Genomic DNA, 15,235 nt, shown 5'->3' with positions numbered 1-15,235 from the left:
TGGGGCAGCTGAAGCTGTCCACCCTGGAGGACCAGCAATGGCCGCCCGATGAGTTGCCTCTCAGCAAGTCAGGTGAGACGGATGGTCTGTGGGGTTTCAGCTCGCTCAGCTTTATTGCTTAGAGGGCATTATTTTCAGGATGCTGTCCCACAATCATCCCCAAACAAACAAATTCAGTAAAATCCTCTGATCAGATGCTGAGGAGAGCAACGAGATGTGTCAGAAATTAGAAGATCCAGATCTAACCTCAGTCATGAGCTTTGAACCACAGCAAACATGTCAGTCATCACTTTAAATAGATCAAAAATCCCTCCTGCTTTAGCTGCTAGAGAGTAAAAACGCCCAATAAGGAACAATTCTGTCTAAAAATGGAGCCTGTTAGCGTGGCAGACATCACACCACCGTCATAAACCTTATGAGAGAGACACCAAGGTGGAGCTCCGATCAGAAGCAGTTGCTAAATGAAAGGCTGGCCGTCTAAACCTAGGAGGTCATGGCAAGCCAGAAAAGTCCCTAAACTAGAAGTGGTTAAGTCGAGTTCCCTGGAGAAAGGAAGTCAGCTAATGGTGGTCAGAGCAGCCTGCAGGCTGATGGCAGCACCAGAGAAGCTCAGAGGAAGGCGAAGCTATTATGACCAGGGGGGACGACAGCAAGTCCACTGAGAAGTGATGAAGACCAAGACTGGATCAGAAGAAACGTTTAAAAGCAGCGCTCCCTGGTGCTTCACACATTTAATGAGGGGCAGGAGAGCGCTAGTGGTCTCAGCCACCAGGGGGCAGCGTCCCCCGCTCAGCACAGCGCATTGATTAAAGGTGACCTGCTCCTACACGTTTCCTGTCACCTGCAGGACTGAAGATGTTCTGTATCTCCTGAAAGGTCCTGGTGGTCTGGTTTCTGTTGGTAAAGATCATAAAACCAACGTTCTGATGATATCAGCTCCATGAAATGTGAAGGTATTGACGTGTCCGCCTGTGTTTCAGAGACGGACGTCTCCCAGGGCTTCGACCCCGGCTCCCCCCACCTGCCCTGGGACCACCCGTTCTACGACATAGCCCGGCATCAGATCATCGAGGTCGCAGGTGGGTCGTACGTCTCAAAGCTCTTCCTGTGTCTTCCCGCCAACATAAAGCGTCCGCTGTGCTGACCGTGCGTAATGCGTGTGTGCAGGCGACGATAACTTTGGCAGGAAGGTGATCGTGTTCAGCGCCTGCAGGCTGCCGCCGCACCACCAGCTGGACCACCAGAAGCTGCTGATGTAAGGAGCTCTTCCTGCTCATCGTTGCTTCCTCTTTTGCTCTGAGCCAAGACGCCCAGCGGGCCGTCTGGCCTGAAGCAGTCTGTCCGTCAGGCGCTGTGTAGGAGAGCCAGCCAGACATTTTGGTGCTTAAATCCTTTAGCTGCTGTTGAGGAAAGAACCCCAGATGAGTCCAAACAGAACCAGCATGTGGGTCCTGAAAGGCTTGGTGTTGGCCAGGAAGGCTCTGATTTATTCCCTGTGAGCGCCGCTGGATTTAATCTGAATCAAGCCTCAAATCAACGTATAATAATGATATTAACAGAGAAAGGGGGGCCGGTTTTAGCCTTTAAATGACGGCGCGCTGCTTTCTGTGTGGCAGGTATCTGAAAGCTACGCTGGATCAGTATGTAGAAAGTGACTACACGCTGATCTACTTCCATCATGGGCTGACCAGCGAGAACAAGCCGTCGCTCAGCTGGCTCCGAGACGCGTACCGGGAGTTTGACAGGAAGTAAGTTCCCCGCTGCGCGTCTAGAAAAGACGGACCTGAGGTGGAACAGCAGACGGGTAGGTCTGCTAGTCAGGGTCCAGAAATGAAACTAAACAATGTGCTGCTTGTGTTTCCAGGTATAAGAAGAACATCAAGGCGCTGTACATCGTCCATCCAACCATGTTCATCAAGACGCTGCTGATCCTCTTCAAACCCATCATCAGGTTGGTTTTCAGGGACGGTTGAAACAAAAAGGCTCCTTTTTAAACAAAAAGGCTCCTTTTTACCCGCAGCATGTCTTAACCGCCTCAACAGGAGAGGCGCAGCGTTCTGAAATCCTCTGCTCAGCGAGCTTAAAGGATCCTGCTAGACGTTAATACTGATGTGGTGCTGCATCTTTTGATGCAGCACCACATCACATCTTTATTCTCATCTTTTGATGAGAATAAAGACCATCGAGCCCCAGAAAGCTTAATCACAAGTCACACAGGAAGTGAAACTCTAGAACTGATGCAGCAGCTTGGTCCAGCCTGCTGAAATGTCTTCAGTGGTTTCTCTGGGCCCAGGTGCTTCTATGCATGGCTTAGGAAGCAGGACAGGTGAGCACAGGTGGTGTCCTGGGTGTCTCCTCCCACATCCTGACCGTCACTGAGCTCCTGCTCAGTCTGAGCTGCAACCTGCTGCTGCTGGATGGACCTAAACATTATGAGGCTGATGGGGGTGTCAGCTCCTTCATCCTCCAGGCTCGGCCATGATCACCAGGAGGAAGCCAGGAGGAAGCCAGGAGGAAGCCAGGAGGAACCCAGTAGGAACCCAGGAGGAAGCCAGGAGGAAGCCAGGAGGAAGCCAGGAGGAACCCAGGAGGAACACAGGAGGAACCCAGGAGGAAGCCAGGAGCCGCTGCACCACACCAGGGTCTAACGAGGATATTAGGATGCACAGCTTTCTTCCTACTAGCTAAAGGCAGGCCTGCGCTGTGGCTTTAACAGCCCTAAAAGCTTAAACTAAGATGTGATTTGCTCAGCATTATGGACAACGCCTGTGTTTACTGCCCTCTGCTGGTGAGAACCTTTGCTGCATTCTGGGAAGCCCGCTTTGCGCCTTTTTTCCAGCTTTTAAATTGCAGAAGAATGTCCTGATCAGTTAGTGTTAAGAAGGTTGTTTAAACTTTCAGCCAGAGGTTGATGGATGTGTTGATTGGCTGCAATGGAAAAGGATCTCTTGGACATTGTGAGATTATTTAAATGTAGATTGAAGATTAGAGTCCTCACCTAATGTCTGGGTCCACAACTACAGCCCAGTTTCTGTTTTCTCTTTTTACTCTGCTGATCTCCCACCATGTTGAAATGTTTGGAGGCACATTGAGACCAGCTTTGAAGTTGTTATTATGGATATACTGAGGTAGTGTTGGATCACATGCTGACAGAAAAGTAAGGTTTTCCCATCAGTGTAGCTGTGACTAGATACTGTAAGCTACACTAAATGCCACCCAGGGACAGAATGGAGATGTGAATTAAAAGTAGAGCTGCAGGTAACGATTATTTTAGTCTTCTATTGATCATTCCTAGTTAATGGAGTAGTCTGGTTAAACACTGGTACATTCTGCAGATGTTTCATTTAACAACTTAAGCTTATGAGTAACAAATCCATTACAAAAATGCATGTAAACACATAATTTAGTTCATTTTTTTGCCTAAGATGCAATAACATCACACGCCTTTAGTGGACACTTTAACATTCGTAGCAAAAGATTATTATTATTATTTATTTATTTATTTATTTAATCAGGACAGTGCACATTAATGAACAATCAAAACAAGATGCATCCTCCATGCAGCTGTCAGAAGATCAGCCCTTTCTGCTCCAGTCTACATGAGTCCAGAAGCTGCTGTCTCTGGTGCAAAAGGCCATAAAGTGTCCATTCTGGATCTTTAAAGACATTTTTAAGATTTTTATCCACAAGTCAACAAAATCTGCACACGGCCGCAGCAGATATTTCCTCTTTCAGCTGCTGTAGCGTTGAGCGTTCCCTTTTCTGCTGAGATCAACTGGATCCCTCACTCACTTCTGACATTTTGCCTCTCACCTTCTCCCTCGGCAGCTGATCGCCACACTTTGCCTCCAGGTATCAGCAGCGCAGGCTCTCGTTAGCGGATGGGAGACCGACTTGCACGGTCAATAAGCAGCGAACAGAAACGCTTCAACAGAATCTGACGAAGCCTCGGGTCGGATAACTCGAATCATTTCTGCCCTAATTAAGTGTTTGGAGAATGGAGCCTTGAGGGACCCCATGTCTGATGAATTGTGTTTATTATGCCAGCTTGCTGCAGCAGAACCCTTCAGTGATCACGTCTCTGTCTCTCTGGTCGCAGTTTCAAGTTCGGCAGGAAGATTAACTACGTGAGCTACCTGAGTGAGCTGGAGGACGTGGTGAAGTGTGAGCAGCTGGTGATCCCGACCCGTGTCAGAGAGTAAGAACGGCTTGTTGTCCAAAACTGTGAAATGAACATGGAGGAGAATCTCTGTGCTTTCCACTAATATCATTAATAACACTGCAGGGATTTAATCTCCCACTGAGCTTCTAATGCGCTCCATGTTCTCTGCCTCAGGTATGACAACAAACTGAGAGCCTCTCTGAAACCCAGCGTCCAGCCCCCCATGTCCCCCCCTCATAGCCCCCCGCTGCCAGACCAGGTGTTCGGGGTTTCACTCGCCGTGTAAGTTCCAGATACAGAACACCAGCCGTTCTGTTGGTAAACACTTCTCATCGCTGCCTTTGTGTCCCAGGCTGAGAGAGAGGGATCCAGATGGCGATCCAGTTCCTGTGGTGATGAGAGACACCGTTAGCTTCCTGTCAGAACAAGGTAAGGCAAACATAAAGGCGCCGATGAGCCGTGACTGCAGAGACGGTGACACGGATGGCGGTCGGGTCCCAGCAGGTCCGCCTCCTCATGTTTTGGCTGAAAACGCTGAAAAGCTTTGCTTCTTCTTCTCTGCTGTGTCCCCGTCAGGTTTGGAGATTGAGGGGATCTTCAGGCGGTCCGCCAACGTGACCCTGGTGAAGGAGGTCCAGCTCAAGTATAACTCTGGTAGGCCCGGCTTTGGCTCCTTCCTTTAAGGATGGATGCTCCTCAGTCATATGTCTCTGAGAGCTAAACCTGCTGGTGTCCAGAACCACTGGTTCTTTTCAGATCAGAAACGCACCATTACATCCACATTTTTCCCATCAGTGAACCCCCTCCTTATAAATGCTGCCAGTTTTTGCCCACAACGACACTCTTCAGTGTGGAAGTTGTCGTTGACCAAAGAAGACTCAACGTCAGCCATTTCCAGCCTCATGTGGAAACGTTTTTTAATGCCGTGGGAGAAAAGATTCTAATAAAACAATCCTCTGTGGCTACAGCTCTGATTGGGTAGGACACGTGTCGTTAGGGATGTCTTAACGAGCTCTCTAGCAGAGCTGGGATCAGAACCTGATAAAACCGAAGCTCTTAATGTTTAGTTTACGTCACCAAACGGTGCTCTGATAATCTGAAGGCATTAACGGTGAGGTTTTGTGTTGATGGTCTGCTTTTGTCTGTCGTCTAGGTGCCAAAGTGAATTTCAGAGACATGGAGGACGTCCACCTGGCTGCTGTCATACTAAAGACGTTCCTCAGAGAGCTTCCTGAGCCTCTGCTGACGTTCCAGCTCTACAATGACATCGTCAACTTCACATGTAAGTTCAGGAGGCTTTTTTAGCGTTAGAGTAAATCAAGCTGATCACGATCAAAGACCAGCAAAGGTCCCAGAAGCTTGTTTTAGATGGAAGGAGAAGTATTTTCTATATTAAAGCTGTAGCAGGTATGGTTTTGGAAAAGATCAAACCTCCAAATCCAGGAACCCTCCCTGGTTAACTCATTTAACATCAAAGATTTCACAGGTATTGTGACTTGAAGTGCAGAAGTCTGCGTGTCAGGTTAACTGGTCTCTCTGAATCCTCTCAGCAGTGAGTGCTTGTTTGTCTCCGTTTGTCTCTGGAGAGCCGTCCACCCTCCAGCCCTACATGGCCAAGTCCGTCCAGCTAACGATGATTAATTATCCCCAGCCTCCCTCCTAAAAACAAACACCACAACCGTTTAAAACCGTTCTAGAGGAAACCTGGCCTGGTCAAGCATGGCGTGGTGGTGTGACGTCTGCGCCTGATTGGCTGCTTGTGGACGTGGATACCTTGGTCTGCCAGTAATGGAGCCGTGAACTCTGCTCTCCTCACTCACGGTGTGAATCTGTGCAGACTGATGATCTCTTTAAACAGAACGCTTATGTTTGACGACCAGCTGAATTAGAGCGCCGCTGCAGCACAGAGAGGCTCAGAGTTCCTTCACCTTCATCACGTCCTCATGAAGGCAGGCAGCAGCCAGACGTCTGACTCTGCCTGGTTTTACTGTGACTGGAGGAAGTCTGCATGGCTTTGTGCTTTCTGGTTGTGAACTCCATCTCCTGCAGGCGCGCTCTAATCTCTGCCGTTTGGCTTTTTGCAGCTGTGTCCAGCGACAACCAGGCAGAAGTAATGAAAACCTTGGTGGAGGGACTTCCAGAGGAAAACTACGCCGCGCTGCGGTACCTCATCACATTCCTGGCCCAGGTACCCCCCCACGCTCTGTTCCCCCAGTCAGAGGAACGTTCCCTGAGCCGTCTCCCACCTTTACCTGTACCTGTGTGTTGTAGGTGTCGGCCAACAGCGAGGTGAATAAGATGAACAACAGTAACCTGGCCGTGGTCTTTGGACCCAACCTGCTGTGGGGGCGGGACTACGCCATGTCGCTCAGCGCCATCGGCCCCATCAACAACTTCACCAGGAGCCTGCTGGACCAGCAGCATCTGGTTTTCACCTAATGCCCCCCCCCCCTCTTCCTGAGGTCTTCATGCAGCCTGCGATGCCACAGAGACCTGCCTCCTGGGCAGCATTTAAACATGAGCTCACCTCAGACCACCGCCCATTAGGAAGGTACCCGTACCAACAGCAGCCTTCAGTTAGAGCGCCACCTACTGTGGAGCAGCCGCATGTCAGTCCGTCTATCGTTAGCTTCGTCCTGTGTTCATGTGAGTCTGGCCCAACGGAAGTAAAAAGTTATCAATCATTGGGTAAAAAAATAAGACCTCTGAACAGGAGGTCTCAGCATGCTGTATGTTTTTCCTTTTTCATTTTTCTCTGAGTGGAGCATGAAGGCACCGATCCCATATCTAGTGATGGAGGCGACTCTGATTGACCAACTCAACATCTGTAGTTTAAAGAGCTACGACTCCCCTCTGGATCTTAAGGTGGCTCTGATCTCTGAACTCGCTGGTGTTCCTCTCCATCCTCTCCAATGGGCCTTTCCCCATTCGTGCCGAGGAAGCGCCTCACAAACCGGACCCAAACGTCCCCTACCAGTGGCATTTCTAGAGAGAACAGAGGTGGAGGTTCTCCTCTCTGGGATGGACTCAGGTTTACCTAAATAATCGTGAACTCGGTACTGAAATTGTGTCGACAATCCTTGGAGCGCTTGTAGTTAAAGGAAGCCATTGAGTAGCATCTAGATAGTTCTTTGTGCGGACCCCAAGCCCAGCTGTCGTAACCCAGTGCTGGACCTGGACCTGTACCGCTGATCTGGACCAAACTGTCCGTATAATTCCTCAGCGCCTCATCCGACCCAAACATTTGACTGATGCTGCCGTTTAGAGCTCCCAGACCTTCTTCCCATCCCCGCATGGTGTCGTGCTTCACTCGCCAGGGTGTGCTGGTGGATGCTGATGTTGCTGCATGTCCTTAAAGGCGCTACATCCTTATTAGCATTCCTTCCTGTTTCCTGTTTTAACCCAAATTCAGCGTTTTCTTCATGTACCGCCAGCCTAGAAATGGTGGGTTTCAGCTTCCGTAGCAACACACCACTTAGTGACGCATCTTAAACGACCCTGTTCCTTTTTCTAGGCTTTGTTGATGCCATATTTCCTAGTCTTTCATCGTCTTCCAGTTCTGACTTGGTTCTCCCTGCGTAGCAACATACTGACACAGCACCACCCACCACCACCTTTCCTTAAGAGCACAATTTATAGGACAGGGTAGATCTTTCTGCTCACATGTTGTTGTTCTGCTAATTGCTTTGAAGCGGTTGTTCATTTGGTACGTCATCATTCCAGCCGCCGCACCGGATCACCTTTACGAGTTCTTCGCTCACACATGTAGCGCATGCAGCCCGCTGGGTGCTGTAAGGATGGAGGTTGTCACCGTTTCATTCCACGCGTCTTTGTCGCCTTATAATTTGTTGCATGCTGTGCCGCTAATGGAGTTCGTCCAAGTCGCTTCAGCCTCAGCACGCCTTAGTAGATTGGCCCCGTTCCTACATGATCACGGGTTCAAAACCCAGATTTCCAGGAGTACAACCCGCCTCTGTTACTAATTCAGTGTTCTCATTGCCAACCATATGTGACCTTTGTTAAATTTCCCACTAGAAGGAGATTTTAATGCCCCCGGGTTTAAATATATCAGCTGGATTAGCATCTGTTCACAGACGAGTCGTTTCTCTCTGCCTTCGGCACATCTGGAACTCACAGTTGATGCTTTGACTGATTCCAACTTTTTAGGGAATGAAGGGTTAGCTTTAAAGAGAACGATTTCTGGGCAAAAAAGAGCTTTTTAAGAGCCTGGTAATTAAAAACTGAGGCAGTTTGCTTTGCAGAAACCTGTTCTGATCCTCTTTAAATGTCGCGGACGGGTCAGGGCTCTGAGAGACTCCTCTCCTTAACACTAAAGCCTAGAATATCTGCCTACATGTTGCTCTTATTTTTTGTTTATTATTTATTATTATTATTCTTATTAGTCATGATCTGTGAGTTTTTCTTATTTTACAGTCTCTCAGACTGTGCGGCTCTTATTGATCTCCTAAGCGCTTGTCCGCCGTCATGCCGCCCACTGTACCGCCCCTCGGCGTCAGAGGGAAACGGTACCACATGCTAACCAGAACCATTCTAGGAGCTGGGACCTGTTCCCTTAACATAGCCATGCCGGTGTCACCCAGATATCCCAAATGTCTCAGTATTTGTGACGTGTTGTTGCTATGTTACCTAAAATGTCTGAAAACGCCAAAACGCGAGGACCGTAGCCCGACTGGAGCTAAAAGCAGCCGTTTACTCGTCCACTCGCAGTTCCACCAGAGCCGTGGTGGCATGCGTGGCCGTGGCTTTGGATCTGGTTGTTTGTGTGGATTTGGTAGGTGTGTGTGTGTGTAATCAGGTGAACACATTGTAACTCCATAATGGTGATTCTTTTTTTTCTTTTAATTATTATTAAAGAACTGTTCTTATTGTTCTTATTTGATGGAAATGTGATGTAAAACGTCTTAAAAAAAGAGGTACAGCGGTTCTCCAAAGTCAACACACCCTGGTGAACAGTCCTTCTTTTTGACTCGTGTCTCTTTAAAGGTGGAGAAAGTAAAAAAAAAAAAAGATTTCTCCCGGTCTCAGTTTTATGCCTAAATGTTGAATGGGAGGGGGTTGTGTTGACCTCTGAGAGCCATTGGGGGGGAATAAAAATCTTACTTTAAAACCGAAAAAAGGAAACCAAGTGAAAACAAATTAGTTTTATAGAGTTTAATGAGAAAAAATGCGAGATTCCGTGTATGTTTGTGTTCTTGTGCCTTATTTGTTTCCTCCAAGTGATTTTCTTCTCTTTAGCCGTCCAAGTGCCAGTGTGGCTGTAGATTAAAACGAGCTGCGTTCAGCGTCGCCTGTGGTTTACGTGGAGATGTTGGCGGTCCGGGGCAGCATTTTTATATGTACAGAAACTGCAGCTAACGAGAGGGGAAAAAAGCACTACGCATCGATAGAAAAAAACAATTACCTTTTAAAGGTTCCAGGCCATGATGTTGGATTTCTATGATAAAGATGAAGAAAACAGCTTCTTATTCATCGGCCGTTTGAAATGTGTTGCAAATAAGCGCTGTTCTAACGTTCAGTGGGAATTTCAAGACAGCAGCTTTTGTGTGCATGGATTCTCGTTCCCGCTCTTCCTCCTCGGTTCTGTGATCAGTTGCAGACCCAGTAATCTCTGGATCTTTGTACTGTAGTTGTTAAGGTAAACGTGCAGTAAACATACGGCCATGGGAGGAGATTCAGGCGCAGCTCTGACCTCCATGCTGACTTGTTGATACTCTGTGATTCTACTTTCTTAACTGTGGTTTTCCATCCTTTTACTTTTGATATATAGTACTGTGGATCTTCACCCTGTACATGTACAATATGACGGTAATATGCTGTATTATCCTTATAAATGACCAATAAACCAGTGGTGAAAGAAACTGTGGATTTTGGGGTTTTTCAAGCAGTCCTACAGACTAGATCAGAGTATGGAATAATATTTGTTCTTCAAGACTTTATTCCTTATCCCACAGTCTAAATGTATCCTTCTATCTGTCCTTCCTAGTGTACATCTTCATTCTTTCCCTTGTGCTTCACAACCTTTCCTTGTTCCTTCCTTGCTTCCTTCCTTCATTCTGTTCTTATTTCCGTTTCCTAAAACATGAAGCACACAAAAAAAAGTTTGTTTGAATGTCACAAAGCATCTAACAAATCATTTTGATATCAAACTTGAAGGTTTTCAGTCCTGCAGTGTACTGGCGACTTGTTCAGTGTGTCCTGGACCTTTAGCTTCTTGGCAGCTGGGCTTGGCCCCCCAACTGGATTTTTGACTTTAATTACACTGAGCTATATAATACACTGGAGTGCTGATTTTGCCTAAAAACTGAAGTCACTGGCCGCCATCTTGCTACTCCCTACTCTCACAGAATCTCACAGGATTTGGTTGCAACAACAAGCAGTTTTCTGGCTGTGTGAAAACGTTTCACAGGTAATTCTACAGTCAGTGGATGTACTAACAACATCAACTACTAGGAAATTAGGTGCTGAAATATTTTACATGTTATTCATATTAAATATATATATATGTATATATAAGTATGTATATATGTATATATATGTATACACATATGTAAATATATGTTTTTGTACATTGTTATTTATATATTTATAAATGTTATACATATATATTTAAATGAATAAAATGCAAAATATTTCAGCAGATGACTTTCTCAGTACTTCATATTTTTAGAACATAACATAAAAGTATATGGCATTTGACATTTTAAAAGTCTTAAGCCCCCCCTGAACATGAGAAAATCCTCGTTATTCGATGCTGTAGTGCACATATTCCCTAGTGGGGGGAAATAGGGAGTACCAATATGGCGGCTGGTGGCTTCACAGCGACTCGTTCAAACAGACGGTGATTAGCACTCCAGTGAATAATATAGCTCAGTGGTTAATTAGGGCATCAAGTCATTTGAAGTTTAGCTGCTCCAGTCACGAGTCAGGTTACAAGTCCTTTTCTAATGTTACCAAGTCAATTCTGTGACTCAGGTCTAAGTTCACACCTCCCTTTTATATTTTATTCCTTCAGTCTTTTCTCTTGTACTTCCTTCTTAATTTCAAAGCCCACCCATAAAGTCCAAGAGAACCTCTGAGCCATTTCCTGATTTTAAAGTAGACATAAAAGGCTGAGTTGGTGACCTGTCCAGGATGTAGGCCTACCTCACCTCTCGCCAAATGCCTGTCAGAGATACCCAACCCTTCCCCCCATGCGGACCTGCATGGATAAGTGGTTCTAAACAATGGATGGCAGCATGGGCTCAGCAGTTTTCACCAGTAACATGAGCAAGAAGAACTCTGTTGTCCAACAGCTCTGAGTCAATTCACTCCTTTACTGACCTGTACTAAGGCTGGATGATAATTTAAACAAGATATATCGATGATAGAAAAAAATAGTAAATAAAAAGTTCGATAGAATAACAGTTCTCCTATCTTTTGCATTGTAGCCGTGTAAGTTAATATTAGTCATCACATCCTCCCAACCAATCACAACGCAGACCCAGGAAAGCTCTGTCACCAAGCCCCGCCCCCTTCAAAGGGTTCACAGAGCACCCGTTCTTTATTCTTTTATAAGAACTTGCAGTTTTGGTAAAAAGTTGGTTGAATAAAGAGTTTAGTTTGAATTCAGTGTTTGTGTGTTCTGTATTCAGTCAAATCCAGCAAATTTGATTAGAGGCGCTTCACAGTACAGATGGACAACATACTGCAAATGCGTCCCAAGAGTTTTTAAAGCAAAGAAATGGAATAATCTGCAATGACCGAGTCAATCACCAGTTCTCTGAGTAATCTGAATGCATTTCATTTTTTCAAGACAAAACTTAAGGCAGAAAGACCCACAAACAAGCACCAACTGAAGACAGCAGCGGTAAAGGGCAAACGAGGAGTAAAGGAGGAAACCCAGCGTTTGATGATGGTTCCAGACTTCAGGCAGTCATTGCCTGCAGAAGATTCTCAACAAAATATTGAAAAGTAACATTTTACTTTGGGTTATGTTTATTTGTCCAATTACTTTTCATCTTGTATAAAAATAGCTACAATTGCTAAATTTTTAATCATATATTTTTGTTCAGCCCCTTGAATTAAACCTTAAAGTCTGCACTTCAATTCCATTGTAGTTGTTTCATTTCACATCCAACAAGGTGGTATGCAGAGGCCAAATCATGAAGCATAAAGCGTGCAAATTGTCCTGAGGGTCTGCTAAGTCAGTCCCTTTTCTAAACAACATCAAACGGGCTTAAATCGGAGGTAACTGGACTTTTGTTCAGTTCTTTCTGAAAACAGTTTGACACCTATCCAGCAGTCTTTGTCATTCTGGTGGTTTGCTCAAGTGCGATGACCCTAATAACTGAGAATTTTTACAGGCATTTTTCCTGAACAATATGAGTTACTGTGCTGATGCATGACTTAATCCCTCAAAGGTGGACTCATGCCCGCAGTAAATTCTGTGCAGCAATCCTAAGCTTTCATACAGAACTGTATATTCTGAGTGTGCAAACAGGCATTACCAGTGGTATCTTTGTAACATGTCCATGATAGCCCTTACACTTTGTGAATAGAAGCTGTTTTTCAGTCTATTGCTTTTTCAAACAGCGCATTGCCAGGATGGGTGGGATCAGCAGCGATGTGTGTGGCTCTTCTCTGGACTCGTGCATAAACCGTTGTCCAGATCTTGTAGACTTTATTCTACAATCTCCTGCGGGAGATTTCTTTTTGATGGAGGTGAAGGAGCTAGGGAGTTCGTCATGAAATTGGTGGGTTGCCGGTTCGATATCCTGTTCCAACCATCTCAGTAGTTGTGTCCTTGGGCAAGACACTTCACCCGAATTGCCTGCTGGAGGTTGTCAGAGGACCTGATGGCGTTGTTGTACGGCAGCCTCGTCTCTTTTAGTCTGCCCCAGGGCAGCTGTGGTTACAAACATAGCTCACCACCGTCAGGGTGTGAATGAGTGAATGACTGATTGTTGTGTGAAGCCCTTTGGGGTCATCGGACTAGTTAAAGCGCTGTACAAGTACAAGCCATTCACCATTCCTCTCCCTTTCATATTAAGTAATGAATATATGTATCATTTATTTCTGTAGTGCTGCAAAGTGATTTTTCCTTTAGATTATTTTCCATCACTGCAGAATTGTTTTAATTCGCCATTGGAAGGGTTTCCAGTACACGCCACAGCATCATCATCAGACTTACCTCGGTGCTTTGACTAGGCCACTCTAAAACCTTGACTTTGGTTTGTTTGAGCCCTTCAGAGGAGGCCTCGCTGGTGGGCTTTAAAACATTTCTCTGCTGTGTAACCCAACTGATGCCTGGATGTTCTCTGTCAGGATTTACTAACCAGACCTTCGTGTTCTATGGTGTCAGCAGTTGCTCGTCCTTGGAACACTGTATTTCTTATTGTAGAACCATTAACTCTGACCTTAACTGAGATGGCGAGACCCGCAGAGGTTTAGATGTCTGTGTTATAGACCACAGATTATAGCGGTGGTCATAATCATTTGGCTGGTAGAAGCAGCTCCGGTTTCCAGGAAAGCTGAAGTGCAGTTTTCAGCCACTAGATGGCAGACTCACAGTACTGTGGACATCAGATGTCAGAGCTGCATACTGTAATGCCCTGATTGCGTCATCTGTGGTTCTGCAGTGACCTCACTACCTTATTAGGGTAAAGGAGGAAGCACAGAAAACTGCAGACCTTTCAGAAGTTCTCTGAGACGTTTAATATGCACGAGGAACAAGAGACTATAGTCAGCCCTTCATAGAGGGACAGTGGCAGCTTCTTTTTGAGTCTCCATTAACTTTCACAATGACAAGTGATAACTTTTGGCCTCTTAATTCAAAATCGGAATCCCTTGAAGTTAATCCCCTTCATTGACTTTAAAATGTTGGTTCAACAACATTTCAGTTTCAGTTAAAGGAACATTTCCCAGTTTTATAGAACTTCTTCCCCTCAGCCCCCCTTCGCAGCACTTGGACTCAGACTACCGTGATTCAGATCAGACGTGTGCGCGAGAGGCAACAGAGTGCATCATGAAACATCATCTCTATACTTAGCACAATGAACACAATCCCTGCTCGTGCAGCAGCTGCTGACAGAACACCGCTGTCAGCATTTTTCCCCCCCTTCCTTGGCTTTTATGAAGAACACGGCGAACAGAAAGCAAAGCGAGCAGACCGATGACAGTGGGTTAATCATTTAATCCCTTCTCCTCCAGAACCGTGCAAAGCTCTGCTGGGTGTGACGGTACTTTTCCGTCACCGGTGACATCTGGAGGGCACAGAGCATCGACTGCAATTTGATTCCCTGCCTCGCTCTCTTTCTCTGTGCGTGTGTGCAGGTACACAGTGTCTGGTACATGGAAATGTTCTGTTGTTACTAAAAACAGGGTTTGTGCTGGTAAAGAGACCTTCAGTGCAGGAGATCTGTGCTGGCCCTCCTCATCAATGAGACTGTTAAGGGTTAGCGTTTCTGCAGATAGTTAATCTTTTTTGTTCTAAAAAGAAAACACCATCAATCCATCCGACTGAAGGCTGCTCACGGTTTTGCATGCAACCATTTATCCGCATGGCTGACGGAGCTCTGAAGTTAAAGGTGAGCCCTTGAAGGACGCCGCAGTCCTCATTTCCGGCTTCACTGCTCAGGTGATCGCAGGGGGTGGGGGCAGAGGGAACACTACGATAAACATTTGCTCGTTTGTTTTCAGCATGTTGAGCGTCGTTACCACTCGTTACCGAGGATTGGGTCGAGCTTGAAAAGGGCTGAGCCTGATTCAGCCGAGCACAGGTGGAGGTACCGATACAAGCAGGAAGTGGGAGTAAACACAGAGGGCTGGACAGGAAGAGAGGGAATGTTCTGCAAGGACAAGGTGACTCCTCTGCAGGACGGGGCTGAACAAAGTCTACATTCCCTTTGCAGAGGGAAAGTCGAGTGCAGAACAACGGATTAAATCAGTTACCCAAGTTCTCGAGACATATTTCACCAAAACAAACAGGAAAATGCTCCAAGCCTGTTTGTCTGTCTGATTGACATTCTGTTAGCTAATGTCTCAACGTGCTGAAGAGAAAACGCAGCGCCTCCT

The 15,235-nt window shown here is 46.2% G+C and overlaps 1 protein-coding gene across 3 annotated transcripts in view; it reads left to right on the top strand.

Annotated features, from left to right (window-relative positions):
* arhgap1 (Rho GTPase activating protein 1) overlaps positions 1–10,041 on the top strand; it is a 21,769-nt gene extending 11,728 nt beyond the window's left edge. For all 3 annotated transcript variants that reach the window (XM_021312623.2, XM_021312624.2, XM_021312622.2), the window contains 12 exons: positions 1–72; positions 981–1,079; positions 1,168–1,255; positions 1,617–1,748; positions 1,865–1,951; positions 4,100–4,198; positions 4,337–4,444; positions 4,515–4,591; positions 4,739–4,816; positions 5,316–5,444; positions 6,247–6,350; positions 6,434–10,041. The exon at positions 1–72 is cut by the window's left edge and continues 99 nt beyond it. In XM_021312623.2, the coding sequence (XP_021168298.2) occupies positions 1–72; positions 981–1,079; positions 1,168–1,255; positions 1,617–1,748; positions 1,865–1,951; positions 4,100–4,198; positions 4,337–4,444; positions 4,515–4,591; positions 4,739–4,816; positions 5,316–5,444; positions 6,247–6,350; positions 6,434–6,601 (1,241 nt within the window). In that variant the 3' untranslated portion in view covers positions 6,602–10,041. The remainder of the gene's footprint in view (positions 73–980; positions 1,080–1,167; positions 1,256–1,616; positions 1,749–1,864; positions 1,952–4,099; positions 4,199–4,336; positions 4,445–4,514; positions 4,592–4,738; positions 4,817–5,315; positions 5,445–6,246; positions 6,351–6,433) is intronic.
* Positions 10,042–15,235: the final 5,194 nt, after the last annotated feature.

The sequence above is a fragment of the Fundulus heteroclitus genome, chromosome 24 (assembly GCF_011125445.2).
Source record: "Fundulus heteroclitus isolate FHET01 chromosome 24, MU-UCD_Fhet_4.1, whole genome shotgun sequence".
In the NCBI taxonomy this organism is placed as follows: domain Eukaryota; kingdom Metazoa; phylum Chordata; class Actinopteri; order Cyprinodontiformes; family Fundulidae; genus Fundulus; species Fundulus heteroclitus.
The sequence above is the reverse complement of the archived record's forward strand: the minus strand, read 5'-3'. Positions and strand labels throughout refer to the sequence as shown.